General features: G+C 48.0%; 1 protein-coding gene across 3 annotated transcripts in view; it reads right to left on the bottom strand.

The window, feature by feature from the left end:
• Positions 1-2,876: 2,876 nt before the first annotated feature.
• Positions 2,877-15,835, bottom strand: part of LOC140201108 (zinc finger protein 395-like) — a 37,888-nt gene continuing 24,929 nt past the window's right edge. For all 3 annotated transcript variants that reach the window (XM_072264715.1, XM_072264713.1, XM_072264714.1), the window contains exons 6-8: positions 10,542-10,791; positions 8,871-8,989; positions 2,877-4,014 (exon numbers count right to left, since the gene is read on the bottom strand). In XM_072264715.1, the coding sequence (XP_072120816.1) occupies positions 3,903-4,014; positions 8,871-8,989; positions 10,542-10,791 (481 nt within the window). In that variant the 3' untranslated portion in view covers positions 2,877-3,902. The remainder of the gene's footprint in view (positions 4,015-8,870; positions 8,990-10,541; positions 10,792-15,835) is intronic.

The raw sequence follows: 15,835 nt of genomic DNA, 5'->3' as shown, positions 1-15,835 counted from the left end.
GCCTCGCCTCGCCTCAAGTCTCCAGCCTCCAGCCTCGCCTCGCCTCAAGTCTCCAGCCTCCAGCCTCGCCTCGCCTCAAGTCTCCAGCCTCCAGCCTCGCCTCGCCTCAAGTCTCCAGCCTCCAGCCTCGCCTCGCCTCAAGTCTCCAGCCTCCAGCCTCGCCTCGCCTCAAGTCTCCAGCCTCCAGCCTCGCCTCGCCTCAAGTCTCCAGCCTCCAGCCTCGCCTCGCCTCAAGTCTCCAGCCTCCAGCCTCGCCTCGCCTCAAGTCTCCAGCCTCCAGCCTCGCCTCGCCTCAAGTCTCCAGCCTCCAGCCTCGCCTCGCCTCAAGTCTCCAGCCTCCAGCCTCGCCTCGCCTCAAGTCTCCAGCCTCCAGCCTCGCCTCGCCTCAAGTCTCCAGCCTCCAGCCTCGCCTCGCCTCAAGTCTCCAGCCTCCAGCCTCGCCTCGCCTCAAGTCTCCAGCCTCCAGCCTCGCCTCGCCTCAAGTCTCCAGCCTCCAGCCTCGCCTCGCCTCAAGTCTCCAGCCTCCCGCCTCGCCTCGCCTCGTCTCCTGCTCCAGCCTCCAGCCTCGCCTCGCCTCGTCTCCTGCTCCAGCCTCCAGCCACGCCTCGCCTCAAGTCTCCAGCCTCCAGCCTGAAGACCCCAGCATCCTGCCTACCTCAAGCCTCTTGCCAAGCCAAGTCTCTAGCCTCTAGCTTCAAGCCTGAAGTCTCCAGCCTCGTCCTTGACTAGTTCTGGGGTCCAAGCCAGAGGCAAGATGCAGGTACTGGGTCCTTGTCCAGTCTCTGGCTCAGATTCCAAGCCCAGGCTCCTAGCTCTCTTGTCCAGTTCTGTTCCAGGTTCCTAGTTTTCCTGTTCATGTCCTTGCCATCGCCCTGTATCCTAGTCCTGTCCCTAGTACTTCATTGTCTGTGTCTTGTACTTGGCTCCATTCCCAGCCACCGCCTTATGACACGGTACCAGTCACGTGGACAACTAGGACATAAAGATCCTAGCCAGAGGCTCAGCAATCTCTTCCCTCGCCTCATGGAGCAGCCTGGGGAATATTTCATCAGGCCCCGGGGACTTATCTGTCCTAATGTATTTTAGCAACTCCAACACCTCCTCTCCCTTAATATCAACATGGTCCAGAACATCAACCTCACTCGTACTGTCCTCACCATCATCAAGTTCCCTCTCATTGGTGAATACCGAAGAGAAGTATTCACTGAGGACCTCGCTCACTTCCACAGCCTCCAGGCACATCTTCCCACCTTTATCTCTAATCGGTCCTACCTTCACTCCTGTCATCCTTTTTTTCTTCACATAATTGAAGAGTGCCTTGGGGTTTTCCTTTACCCTACTCGCCAAGGCCTTCTCATGCCCCCTTCTTGCTCTTCTCAGCCCCTTCTTAAGCTCCTTTCTTGCTTCCCTATATTCCTCAATAGACCCATCTGATCCTTGCTTCCTAAACCTCATGTATGCTGCCTTCTTCCACCTGACTAGATTCTCCACCTCACTTGTCACCCATGGTTCCTTCACCCTACCATTCTTTATCTTCCTCACCGGGACAAATTTATCCCTAACATCCTGCAAGAGATCTCTAAACATTGACCATATGTCCATAGTACATTTCCCTGCAAAAACATCATCCCAATTCACACCCGCAAGTTCTAGCCTTATAGCCTCATAATTTGCCCTTCCCCAATTAAAAATTTTCCTGTCCTCTCTGATTTTATACTTTTCCATGATGATGTTAAAGGCCAGGGAGTGGTGGTCACTGTTGCCCAGATGCTCACCCACTGAGAGATTGTGACCTGACCTGGTTCATTACTTATACTGCTTTCTGCTGAGTGTGAGCTATTCAAATCTTGATTGACTTGATTGTACAGTCCAATTGCCAAAACTGCCAGAATCTCTCGAGTCAAAGCCTCAAAGCTCCACTCCTTCACTGGCCCACTCACTCACTGGCTGCTTTCTACAGTACATGGAGCTTAGAAAAATAGAGGGCCTAGGTGATTTGTAAGGTAAGGACATGTTCGGTACAGCTTTGTGGGCTGAAGGGCCTGTATTGTGCTGTAGGTTTTCTGTGTTTCTATGTTTCATCGATAGTGGTCTGAGAAACAACGTGATTGACGGTTTGTTTGGTACAATGATCGATGACGAATCTGTTGTATTGGTGCCAGTCCTGCCGAAGGGTCTCGTCCCAAAACATCAACTGTACTTTTTTCCATAGATGCTGCCTGGCCACTGAGTTTGTCCAGCTTTTTGTGTGTGTGTTGCTTGGATTTCTGGCATCTGCAGATTCTGTCTTGTTTGTGTATAGCTGCTAACGTTATATAAATTGCAGAAACAGTGTCTGGAGACCGGTTGGACTTGTGTGGATAGATCCACTGTATAAATTGGAATTGTAACCTTGCGTTGGCAGAGACGGGCAGAATGGCTCCCATGAATTCACGAAATAAAGGCGGTAACTAGCTTCGAGGTCTTTGCCTACTTTGTGTTTGATCAGTGCTAAGTTCTCTAATAGAATCCGGATGATATAGAAATGGCTGTTGGGGTGTCCCGGCTTCGAGACCACCCAGCGCAGCGTCACAACAGCAACAGCCGCGGGAACCGGCTGTGACAAGATCACAAACATCCTGGGCATGTGGGGCCGAGCCGGGGAGGGGTTGGTGAACAGCACAGACTCTCGGCTCCAGGATCCTCGCGTAATGGTAAATAAATCCTGACCTGGAGCACCACCTGGGCCTAAACCTGGGCCTCCCTCCTCAACAGCAGTGTGGGGGCTTCAGAAAGGCGGCTCACCCCACTACCTGCTCAAGGGGCCGTCAGGCAGAAAAGCTGGCCTTTTCAGCAAAGCCAACACTGAGAAAGAGAAGAAAAATACTCAATTCCAGATCACCATCTTTAATTTTTTTATTTAAAATCACAAAGATTTGTAAATATACAAAATGAGACTGTCGGGATCTAACGACAGGACAGTTGGGCAAAGACTGAAGAGTGAATGCTTGCACGGGCCTAGCTGTTTGTCCCGGAACTGTCCGGGTGCCATACTGACCCTGGCTCCACAGCACCACAGATCAGAACACCCCCATTGTACAAGGGTCAGATCACTCCAAAACAAATCCCAGTTCAGAAACAAGTACACCAACGGATCACATATCAATGACCAGGTTAGCACAGTTCCAGACCGGACAATGGTGTGGTCCTCCTTCCGTCTCCTGCCCCACCTACAGGAACTGCGCAAGCGCACCGCTGGCTGCACTGCTGGATTGGTGGGTGTGGGCAAAGCCTCAGAGGGAGGGAGCGTGTCACAGCAGAGATAGTGTGCTATGCACACACACACTCCGAAATGGTGCCTGCACCATGAGCAAAGGCAGTCACACACACACACACACGCACACACACACACACACACACACACACACACACACACACGTGCACACATGCACTCACATGCACACTCACACACATGCACACACACACACACACGTGCACACATGCACTCACACGCACACTCACACACATGCACACACACACGCACAGTCGCACACATGCACGCGCACGCACACATACACACACGTGCACTCACGGTACGCACACACATGGTACATATTCATTCACATGTACACAAAAAAACTGTATATACACACACACACACAGACACACAGTGACACACAGCCACACACACCAGAAGCAGCCCGGTTCCATTGGAACAAAATCTCCGGGACAGGAAAACACGAGTGGCAGGGCCAAGCGCATGGCCCTAATGATCTCCCACCTACTGCAGACGTCCAGCCCTGGAGAACCAGAAGCTGCCACCACCCCTCAACCCTTCAGCAGAAACCCAGCATCAGCCACACACCAAGCTGGCCCACAGGGGAGAAGAGAGAAGCCCTGGGGAGGTGGTCAGTCATCAGCGCTCAGTCATGGAAGCGCTGGCAAGCCTTCTTCCACCTGCAGGCCGTACACCACTGGCTGCGGTTCTCCACACCATAGACTTTCCGGCATTTCTTCGCTTCACCGCGCACCTTCCTGCCAACGAGACGAAAGCCAGGATTTACTCTTGGTCAGTGAAAAGCTGAGCCAAAGAGCCTCTGTTGTATTCTTCTACCAGTTTCAACACCCCATTATGGCTCCAGGAGCCCACCCACACTTCCCCTCCGTGTGAGCTCCAGTCACCTGATCACTCTCCCCTCCACAAACACCCCCAGAGTCCTCAAGCAATCGAGCACAGATACAGGCCCATCAGCCCATCCACTCCATGCTAGCCACGGTGCACAACCAGCTGGTCCGAATTTCCTGTATTCAGCCCACATCCCTCCAAACTCTTCCCTCGCCTTGTACCTATCCAAGTGTTTCTCAAATGATATTATTGTACACGACTCAACCACTAACTTTGGCATCTTGTTCCATCCACTACCACCCTACGACATCTCATTCCATCCACTCCCACCGTCTGACATCTCGTTCCATCCACTCCCACCACCCTCTGACATCTCGTTCCATCCACTCCCACCGTCCGACATCTCGTTCCATCCACTCCCACCCTCCGACATCTCGTTCCATCCACTCCCACCACCCTCCGACATCTCGTTCCATCCACTCCCACCACCCTCCGACATCTCGTTCCATCCACTCCCACCACCCTCCGACATCTCGTTCCATCCGCTCCCACCACCTTCCGACATCTCGTTCCATCTGCTCCCACCACCCTCTGACATCTCGTTCCATCCACTCCCACCACCCTCTGACATCTCGTTCCATCCACTCCCACCCTCTGACATCTCGTTCCATCCACTCCCACCCTCTGACATCTCATTCCATCCACTCCCACCACCCTGTGACATCTCGTTCCATGCACTCCCACCTTCTGACATCTCGTTCCATCCACTCCCACCACCCTCTGACATCTCGTTCCATCCACTCCCACCACCCTCTGACATCTCGTTCCATCCACTCCCACCACCCTCTGACATCTCGTTCCATCCACTCCCACCCTCTGACATCTCGTTCCATCTCCTCACCACCCTCTGTGTGAAAAATTGTTGTCCCTCGGGTTCCTTTTAAATCTTAACCCTCTCACTGTAAGCCTATATCTCCTAGTTCTGGGCTCCTCTATCTTGGAGAAAAGACTGCAAACTTTCAGCTTATCTGTATAATGTCATGAACTCTAAGGTCACCCCTCATTCTCCTACATTCCAAGAATAAGGATTCAGGCTGACCAACCACTCCCATTAATTCGGTCCATCTCATCCTTGCAGCATTCTCATAAATCTTCTCTCTCCAGTTTAACCACAACAGGATGGCCAAAGCTCTGCACTGTACTGAGTCTTACCACCCCTCCCACCCTCATACAGGTCATACATTGCCTCGATAAAGCATTCATCCCCTTGGAAGTTTTCATCTTTTATTGTTTTACAACATTGAATCGCAGTGAATTTAATTTGGCTTTTTTGACACCGATCAACAGAAAAAGTCTCTTGTGTCAAAGTGAAAACAGATCTCTACAAAGTGATCTAAATTAATTTCAAATATAAAACACAAAATAATTGATTACATCAGTATTTATCCCCTTTAATATAACACCAAATCATCACTGATGCAGCCAGTTGGTTTTAGAAGTCAATTATCTGATCTTACTTCATTTCATAATTCAATTTTTTTCCTACATGGTTGATTTGGAATAAGGGATACTGTGATCATATTACTGTGATTTAAATGTAAAGCAATTCATATTACTTATTTGTATCCTTATGAATTTTGTATTTGTATTTATGCAATTTATACAATAATAAAATTATTGAAAGAGAAGTCACATGATTGATAAGTTAAATGGAGATCTGTTTTTGGAGATTTTTGTACAGTCAAGGTGTTTCAATTGACTGTAGTAAAAATACACCTGTATCTGGAAGGTCCATCTGCTGGTGAGTCAATATCCTGGCAAAAACTACACCATGAAGACCAAAGAATACTCCAACAACTCCAAGAAAAGATTATTGAAAAGTACAAGTCAGGAGAGGGATACAAGAATATTTCCAAGTCATTGAATATCGTTTAGAGAACAGATAATCATCAAGAAATGGGAAGAATTTGGCACAGCTGTACATCTGCCTTGAGCAGGCCGTCCTCAAAAACTGAGAGACCGTGCAAGAAGGGGACCAGTGAGGGAGGACACCAAGAGACCTATGACAACTCTGGAGGAGTTACAAGTTTTAGTGACTGAGATGGGAGAGACTGCGCATAGAACAGCAGTGACCCAGGTTCTTCACCAGTTGCAGCTTTATGGGAGAGCGGCAAAGAGAAAGCCATTGTTGGAAAAAAAACTCACATGAAATCTCAGCTGGAGACAGCCAGAATGTATATGGGTGACTCCGAAATCAGCTGGAAGAAGGTTCTATGGCCTGATGAAACCAAAATTGCATTTTTGGCCATCAGACTAAAAGCAATGTTTGGTGTAAGACAAACACCGCACATCATCAAAAACACACCGTCCCTACCATGATGCATGGTGGTGGCTACATCATGCTGTGGGGATGCTTCACTGCAGCAGGCCCTGGAAGGCTTGTGAAGGTAGAGGGTAAAATGAATGCAGCAAAATACAGGGAAATCCTGGAGGAAAACCTGATGCAGTCTACAAGAGAACTGCAGCTTGTGAGACGATTTGTTTTCCAGCAAGACAATGACCCTAAGCATAAAGCCAACGTTACACAGGAAAGGCTTAAAAACGAAGTTAATGTCCTGGAGTGGCCAAGTCAGAATCCAGACCTCAATCCAATTCAGAATTTGTGGCTGGACTTGAAAAGGGCTGATCACTCACGATCCCCATGTAATCTGACAGAGATTGAGCAGTTTGGTAAAGAAGAATGGGGGAAAAGTTCAGTGTCCATATGTGCAGAGCTGATAGAGATCTGTCCACACAGATTCAAGGCTGTAATTGCTGCCAAAGGTGCATCTGCTAAATACTGACTTGAAGGGGGTGAGTAATTATGCAATCAATTATTCTGTGTTTTATATTTGTAATAAATTTAGATCACTTCATAGAGATCTGTTTTCACTTTGACACGGAGAAGCCTTTTCTTGTTGATCAATGTCAAAAAAGCCAAATTAAATCCACTGTGATTCAATGTTGTAAAACAATAAAACACGAGAACTTCCAAGGGAGTGAATACTTTTTAAAGGCTCGGTATATCAGAAGTGCTGTATATGCAGTACTCCAGTATTGTCAAACACCCCACCATCCTTCCCACAATCTCTTTGACCTCCTGACATCATGCAGAAGGTACCACAGTGTAAGAACTAGAACTGTCCAGCTAAGTATCAGATTCTATCCCCGGGCTGTTAGACTTCTTAGCACCCTGCTGTCACCCAGTACACATGGTCAGTCACCTTCCCCACCCAAATCTTCTATGTTCTCTTGAAACATTCTTCAATTGGCTGAGTAACAGCTTGTTCCCCAGGCTGTCAGACTTGTTAACACCAGGAATTCTGCAGATGCTGGAATTTCAAGCAACACACATCAAAGTTGCTGGTGAACGCAGCAGGCCAGGCAGCATCTCTAGGAAGAGGTACAGTCCTGACCCTTCGTCAGGACTAACTGAAGGAAGAGTTAGTAAGAGATTTGAAAGTGGGAGGTTGGGGGGGAGATCCGAAATGATAGGAGAAGACAGGAGGGGGAGGGATGGAGCCAAGAGCTGGACAGGTGATTGGCAAAGGGAGTATGAGAAGATCATGGGACAGGAGGCCCAGGGAGAAAAAAAAGGGGGAGGGGGGGAAACCCAGAGGATGGACAAGGGGTATAGTCAGAGGGACAGAGGGAGAAAAAGGAGAGAGAGATAAAGAATATGTGTATAAAAATAAATAACAGATGGGTTACGAGGGGGAGGTGGGGCCTTAGCGGAAGTTAGAGAAGTCGATGTTCATGCCATCAGGTTGGAGGCTACCCAGACGGAATATAAGGTGTTGGTCCTCCAACCTGAGTGTGGCTTCATCTTTACAGTAGAGGAGGCCGTGGATAGACATGTCAGAATGGGAATGGGATGTGGAATTAAAATGTGTGGCCACTGGGAGATCCTGCTTTCTCTGACGGACAGAGAACATCCTGCTGTCACCCAGTACGCATGTTCAGTCACCTCCCCCCACCCACCAACTCACAGACACACTCCCATCCTGCTTGGGTCACTTTTCATCTTTTATCGCTGCTGTTTCACATTTCTGCATGACTGCTTGGTTTATTTTAACATGTCAGTGACATCATCCTGTTTCTCATAAACACGCACCTCACACTTTCTATCAACCTGTCAATCTGCAGGTCACGTTGCCCAGGGACTTGTGCGAACATTATTGTGTGCTGGATCGTAACCACCTTATACGTGCTGTGTGTGACTGTCTGCCCGCTGGCCCCTGAGGGAACTGTTTCACTTACATGAATACATGTGTATGGTTAAATGACAGTGCGCTCCGAGGCGAGCGGGAGCTCAGTGTCGACTGCCTTCCTGCTGATCGCCGCAGCAGAAGGAGAAGGAAGCTCTGAGCAGCCTGTCGCTGTTGTAGCTGGACTGTGGGGTGCCCCTCTGTGGGGAGTGGTTGTCTTTCCAATTCCATTTTGCGTGGGAGGAGGGGAGTTTTGGGGGGGTTGATGATTGAGATGTTTTATTTTGTTTGAGGGTGAGTTTGGGGGGTTTTGGGGGGTTGATGATTGAGATGGGGGATGGGTTTGATGTTTCTCTCTGAAGGACTTTCATGTTCTTTCTTTGTTCGTGGCTATCTGGAGGAGACAAAGCTCAGAGCTTTATATGGATACGTACTTTGACAATAAAAGAATCTTTGAAAATTTCAACTTGAATCGTAGCCTCGCCAATTACCTATACAACTGCCCTTCCTTCACTTACTTGCCTCCGTGGAGTATTGCTGGCGAGGATGCAAATACGATCCGCGGTTTGAGAAGAGCCTCCTGTGGCGGACTGCAGAAACTGACAAGCATGAAGCTGCGGCCGGACTCCGGGGAAGCCTGGGAATGAAGGAGAGTGGATCACAGTGTTGGTCAGATCAGAGACCCTATGTAAACCTCAAGCTGAGGCCTCCGCTCAATATACAGGCCACGGGTTCAATCGACCATAGAGCAGAGAGATGTCCATAGAACAGGGGGATGTCCATAGAACAGAGAGATGTCCATAGAACAGGGGATGACCATAGAACAGAGAGATGACCATAAAACAGGGGGATGACCATAGAACAGGGGGATAGGGGGATGTCCATTAAGAACACAGGTGAGGAACAACTTTTTTAGCCAGTTGGGGGGGGTGGATCTGTGGAATTCACTGCCACAGGTGGCTGAGGAGGCCACGGTACATCTAAAGCAGAGGTTCGTGGGTTCTTCATTAGTCAGGGTGCCAAAGTTTATGGAGAGAATGGATTTGAGAGGGATAATAAATCAGCCAAGATGGAATGGTGGAACAGATTCGATGGGAAGAATGGCCTGATTCTGCTCCTGTGTCTTGTTGTCGAGCCCAGATCAGGATAGTACAGGAACAGGAAGTTCAGCCCATCCTGTCTGTGCCAACAATGATGCCCAGTTAAACTAACCCTGTCTGCCTGCACATGGTCTATATCCCTCCATTCCCTCCCTGTTCATATGCCTATCTAAAAACCTCAAACAGCACTGGCCTCTCTGCCTCCACCACGCCCCGGCAGAATGTTCCAGGCAGCCTCCACCGTGTGTCAACGAAAACACTGCCCCACACATCTCCTTTAAGCTGCTCCCCCTCTCCTTCAATAAACACCCTTAAGAATTTGACATTCCAACCCGGGGGAAAGTTGACAAGGTGGGGTCTCTCCTCCCTCAAGCCCAGGAGAATGAGGGGAGATTTGACAGAGACATACAAAATTAGGAGGGGTATAGATAGGGTAAATGCAAGGAGATTCTTCCCTCTGAGGTAGAGTGAGACCAGAACTGGAGGTCGTGGGTTAAGGGTGAAAGGTGAAATGTTTAAGGGGAACATGAGGGGGATCTTCTTCCTTCAGAGATGGTGAGAATGTGGAACGAGCTGCCAGGGAAGTGTGGATGTGGGTTTGATTGCAACATTTAAGAGAAGTTTGGATAGGTGCATGGATGAGAGGGCTGTGGAGGGTTTGGTCTGGGTGCGGGTCAATGGGACGGATCAGAAGATTAGGCTGACGTGGCCTGGTTCTGTGTTGTAGCCCTCTATGACTCTATGACCTTGTCTACTCTTTCTAAGCCTCTCATAATCTTATAAACCTCTATCAGATCTCCTCTCAGCCTCCGACAATCCAAGTTTATCTGGCCTCTCACAGCACACACCCTGTAATCCAGATAGCATCCTGGTGAACCTCTCCTGAACCCTCCCCAAAGCCTTCCTTTAATCAACACACAGGCCGCTGGGATCTCCAACTGATACAGAGAGTTGGGGATCTGTGTTTGATACGCGGACCTGGGGCCACCATTGCATGGGTCACCCAGGTCTATGGGGTCAAGGGTTGCTGCTGACGGACAATCAGTAGGCAAGGGAGATCCGCTCCACATCCCTGGTTCCTGGTTCTACCTGGTATGTGCGGTCCACACAGACCTGCCTCAGGCAGCTGGGTGCAGACTGACTCAGAGTGGGTGTGGTGGGGGCTGAGACATCTGGTGTGCCAAGTGGCTGCGGTCCAACGGCCTCGGTGAACGGCGGAGCGAGGAATGGAGACGCACAGTGAGGAACTCCTGGACTCTCTGAGCACCAATCCGCTCCTGCCTGGATCTCGGTGTAGTAGAAGTCTTCCTCCCCATTGCTGTGCTCAGAGTCACCATGGCTGTTGGACAGAAACAGAAGAGGAACCACAACTGAAATTCTGGATCTCACCTCTAAACCTAACTCCCAACCCCAAAAACCACACCCCACTGCAAATCTCAACACTAATACCCAAATCCGACCCCAATGCCAAATCCCCACATTAAAAACCAAATCCAACCCCAATCCCAAATCCCCATACTGCACACCAAATCCAACCCCAATCCCAAATCCCCACACTAAACACCATTCAACCCCAATCCCAAATCCCCACACTAAACACCATTCAACCCCAATCCCAAATCCCCACACTAAACCCCAAATCTAACCCCAATCCCAAATCCCCACACTAAACACCATTCAACCCCAATCCCAAATCCCCACACTAAACACCATTCAACCCCAATCCCAAATCCCCACACTAAACCCCAAATCCAACCCCAATCCCAAATCCCCACACTAAACACCAAATCCAACCCCAATCCCAAATCCCCATACTGCACACCAAATCCAACCCCAATCCCAAATCCCCACACTAAACACCATTCAACCCCAATCCCAAATCCCCACACTAAACACCAAATCCAACCCCAATCCCAAATCCCCACACTAAACCCCAAATCTAACTCCAATCCCAAATCCCCACACTAAACATCAAATCCATCCCCAATCCCAAATCCCCACACTAAAAACCAAATCCAACCCCAATCGCAAATCCCCACACTAAACACCATTCAACCCCAATCCCAAATCCCCACAATAAAAACCAAATCCAACCCCAATCCCAAATCCCCACACTAAAAACGAAATCCAACCCCAATCCCAAATCCCCACACTAAACACCAAATCCAACCCCCATCCCAAATACCCACAATAAAAACCAAATCCAACCCCCATCCCAAATACCCACAATAAAAACCAAATCCAACCCCAATCCCAAATTCCACACTAAACACCAAATCCAACCCCCATCCCAAATACCCACAATAAAAACCAAATCCAACCCCCATCCCAAATACCCACAATAAAAACCAAATCCAACCCCAATCCCAAATCCCCATACTAAACGCCAAATCCCCACACTAAACACAAAATCCAACCCCAATCCCAAATCCCCACACTAAACACCAAATCCAACCCCAAAGACCAATCCCAATCGTAAAAGGTAGCCCAACCCCAAAAACCAAACTCAATCTCAAAAAACACCAAGAAGCCAACAGCACAACACAGCCTCAATACCACTTCCAACCCCAAAATCCAATCCCCAAAAACCAAAACCCAACTAACAGTCCCATTGCATCCTCTCAAGGAGATTCCCTTCCTCACACCCACCCAAGGATGGTGTACAGATGTCTAAGCCTAGACAGGTGAGAGGGGTGGCATTCAGTCACATCCCACCGAACCAAACCGCCCCCTCGACTGGACAATCCTCGGGAAGTGTCGGAGTATTAAGCTGTAGGATGGGTGAGCAGCAGCTCTCCATTCAATGCCAGAGTGGATTATTCAGCCCATCGTGCTTGTGCTAGCTCTGAAAAAACTTGCCAAACAGTTCCGCTCACTACAAAATAAATTGCTTGTGGTTGCCTCCTGACCTCCAGCACTGCCTATGATGAATTTGCATGTTCACCCCGTGACCCCAGGTCCTTTGCTTCCCTCCCATACCCTAGTGACATGGAGGTCAGTGTAGTAGTGGCCATTGCAAACTGTCCCCAGTGTGTGGGTGAGGCGTACAGCCCGGAGGGGGAGGGGAGAACTATGTGGAATGTCAAGAGTAACAGAAAGGGGATTATGCAAAGTGGGTCAGCACAGAGCCACTGGGCCAACAGGCCTCCTTCCATGCTTCCTCTGTGAAACTTTGATAAGAAGGCAGCGGAGGCGAGCCTTCTAACCTGCAGCACATTTCCCCAAGATGACTTAAGGATTGAAGGGGGCCCGTTCAGAACAGGGATGCGAGGAAATTTCTTTAGTCAGAGGGTGGTGAATCTATGGACTTTGTTGCCACGGACAGCAGTGGAGGCCAAGTCATTGGGTGTGTTTAAGGCAGAGATTGATAGGTATCTGAGTAGCCAGGGCATCAAGGTTATGGTGAGAAGGCGGGGGAGTGGGACTAAATGGAAGAATGGATCAGCTCATGATAAAATGGCGGAGCAGACTCGATGGGCCGAATGGCTGACTTCTGCTCCTTTGTCTTATTGTTTTATGGTCTTATGATGCCTGGTGTGCCACCTCATTTCCCTGTACGGTCCCCACTCCCCAGCTCCCTCCGTTTCTACAGATGTACCATGCAGAGCACTGTGACTGGTTGTATCACAGGGCAGGGAAAAGCTGCTGGAAGTTGTAAAGTCAGTCACTGGCCTCCCCACCATCAAAGACATGTTCAACAGCCCGTGCCTCAGGAAGGTGGCATCACTAATGCCCCCGTGGCCCAGGACATGCCCTTTTCTCATTACCACCATCAGGAGGCAGGTACAGGAGCCTGAAGACAAACATTCAACTTTTTAGCCACAGGTTCTTCCCCTCTGTCATCAGATTTCTGAATGGACAATGAACCCACATACACCACCTCAGTATTTTGCTCTCTTTTCACACTATTTACTTGTTTTTATCTATTTCTGATTGTAACTTATTGTGATTTTTACATATTGCCCTGTACTGCTGCCACAAAACAACAAGATTCATGACATATGACAGTGACCATAAATCCTGAGTTCTGATTCCCAAAATGCCCAGGAATATGCGGATCTGCATTTTGGAGAGTGAGCACAGCCCTGAGGGTGGAGAAATGCTAAATCAATTGCAGCTTCCTACAGGTACAGTACATCATCCAGCGAGTCCTATCTGGGCTGCGTCATTGTGCAAGATCCTACAGAGGATAGTGAAAATTGCCGAGAGCTGGGTAACAGCTACTTCCCCCGGGCTGTGAGGCTAATGAATACCCTGTTAACACCGAGTCCCGTCACTAGGACAGCGAGCTGTTTACCGTGCCCTTTGGTTGGATATGTGTACAGTCAAACTTGATCTTGAATTCCAAAACCCACCACTCTTCACACAACGGAATTTCTCTGCCTCTCTGTCCCAGACGGCCAACCCGTTACTCTGGGACTGTTCCGAGTCCCGATGAAGGGTCTTGACTCAGCAAGCATACACCCACGTAACCAATTGACCTCCTAACCTGTACATCCTTAGGAGGAAACCAGGGCACCCAGAAGAAACCCATGTGGTCCCCGGGAGAACATCAATACGCATCATAGACCCCGACAGGAAACAAAACAGCATTCGGCAACCCTGTAGCGTTACGCTACATTGTCACCCCAAGCTTTGTAATTTTTGGTAGTTTTATGCCTTTTCACTGTACTGTTGCTGCAAAAGAATGCATTTCATGTCAGGGACAATAAATTTGATCCTAATAGCCACATCAGTCTGCATGAATCAGACACATGGTGGGCTCTGCAGTACCTGGCTCTGCCACCTGGGGGAGACACAGCTCAGCATTTCATTCCGAGTCTGTGGCCTGTCTCCTGTAGCTGCTGTCGGTCTGCGGCTGTGTCTGACGAACACTTACCCCAACGCCGTCACAGAGTCTGCAACCCACAGCCAGTCAGGAATATATTATTTAGAGAAAAGTCAGGTATTGGCTACACGGGTTGATAGGGTGTATGGCACATTTGCTTCATTATTCTAGAGTGTTGAGCACACACACAAAATATGGGAGGAACTCAACAAAACCTAGGGCATCTGTGGAGATGAAAAACAGTCTACATTTTGGTCGACATCCACATCCCGATTAAGGATCTCGGCCCAAAACATTGACTGTTCATTCATTTCCACAGATGTTGCCTGATCTGCCGAGTTCCTCCAGCATTTTGTGTGTGTGGCCCTGCAGAGAAAACTTGTGTTTCAAGAGTTGGGAAGATATGTTGTAAGTTTATAAAACTCTAGTTAGGTTGCACTCCCCTGAGGGAGTTTCACTCAGTGTCTGACCCTGGGAATGTGTGATGGGATGGTCTGGTAGGAGTTGCTTTCTTTCTTTTCAAATCTTTTTATTATTATCCAAAATTAACACGAGTACATCGAAGTAAGCAACACTTCCAATGTCTCAAGAAAAAAAACATTATTTTAAAGATTGAAAAAATTTTGGTGATTTAAAAAACACCCTACTAAGCAAGAAAAAGTGGGGAAAAAAAGAAACTCCATTAGGTGTTCAACCCCAGGGCCATGCGTCATACAAAAAACTTCTAAAGAGAAACATCAAACCGCCAGCAAGAAAAAAAAGTACCAAAAATTTACAATTAGATCATGGAGGAAATCTATCAATTAACTCAAATGATAATAACGAGCAAATTAACCCTATCTTTTCTCAAAATCAAACATAGGTTCAAAGGTTCGACTTTTAATTTTGTCCAAACTAAGACATAGCATCACTTGAGAGAACCATTGTGACAAAGTGGGAGCTGATGTATCCTTCCACTTCAACAAAATGGTCCTCCTGGCTATCAATATAACAAATGCAATAACATGTTGGTCAGACACAGAGATACCACGGATATTTTGAGGAATTACTCCAAAAAGCATAGTTAATTTGTTAGGTTGTAAATTAATTTTAAGTGTTTTAGAAATTGTCAAAAAAACTGACTTCCAGAACTGTTCCAATATAGAACAGGACCAAAACATGTGTGTCAGTGTAGCTATCTCAGTTTTACATCTATCACGATAACTATCAACATCAGGGAATATTTTAGACAGTCTCTCCTTCGTCAGATGGTAACGATGTACAATTTTAAATTGAATCAGTGAATGACTAGCGCAAATCAAAGAATTAACCAGCTTCAGAATCCGCGTCCAATCCTCCGTCATAAAAGTCAAATTGAGTTCCTTTTCCCAATCTTGTTTAATCTTAAATAAAGGACACATCCCATTGTAATAGTAAATTATAAATTCTTCCAATGGAACCCTTCATCGAAGAGTTCATACTCATAATAGTATCTAACAGGTCAGCCTCCAATATGTAAGGAAAATTACTTAAATATTTCTGTAAGAAATGTCTAACTTGAAGGTATTTTAAAAAG

The sequence above is a fragment of the Mobula birostris genome, chromosome 8, assembly GCF_030028105.1.
Source record: "Mobula birostris isolate sMobBir1 chromosome 8, sMobBir1.hap1, whole genome shotgun sequence".
In the NCBI taxonomy this organism is placed as follows: Eukaryota; Metazoa; Chordata; class Chondrichthyes; order Myliobatiformes; family Myliobatidae; genus Mobula; species Mobula birostris.
The sequence above is the reverse complement of the archived record's forward strand: the minus strand, read 5'-3'. Positions and strand labels throughout refer to the sequence as shown.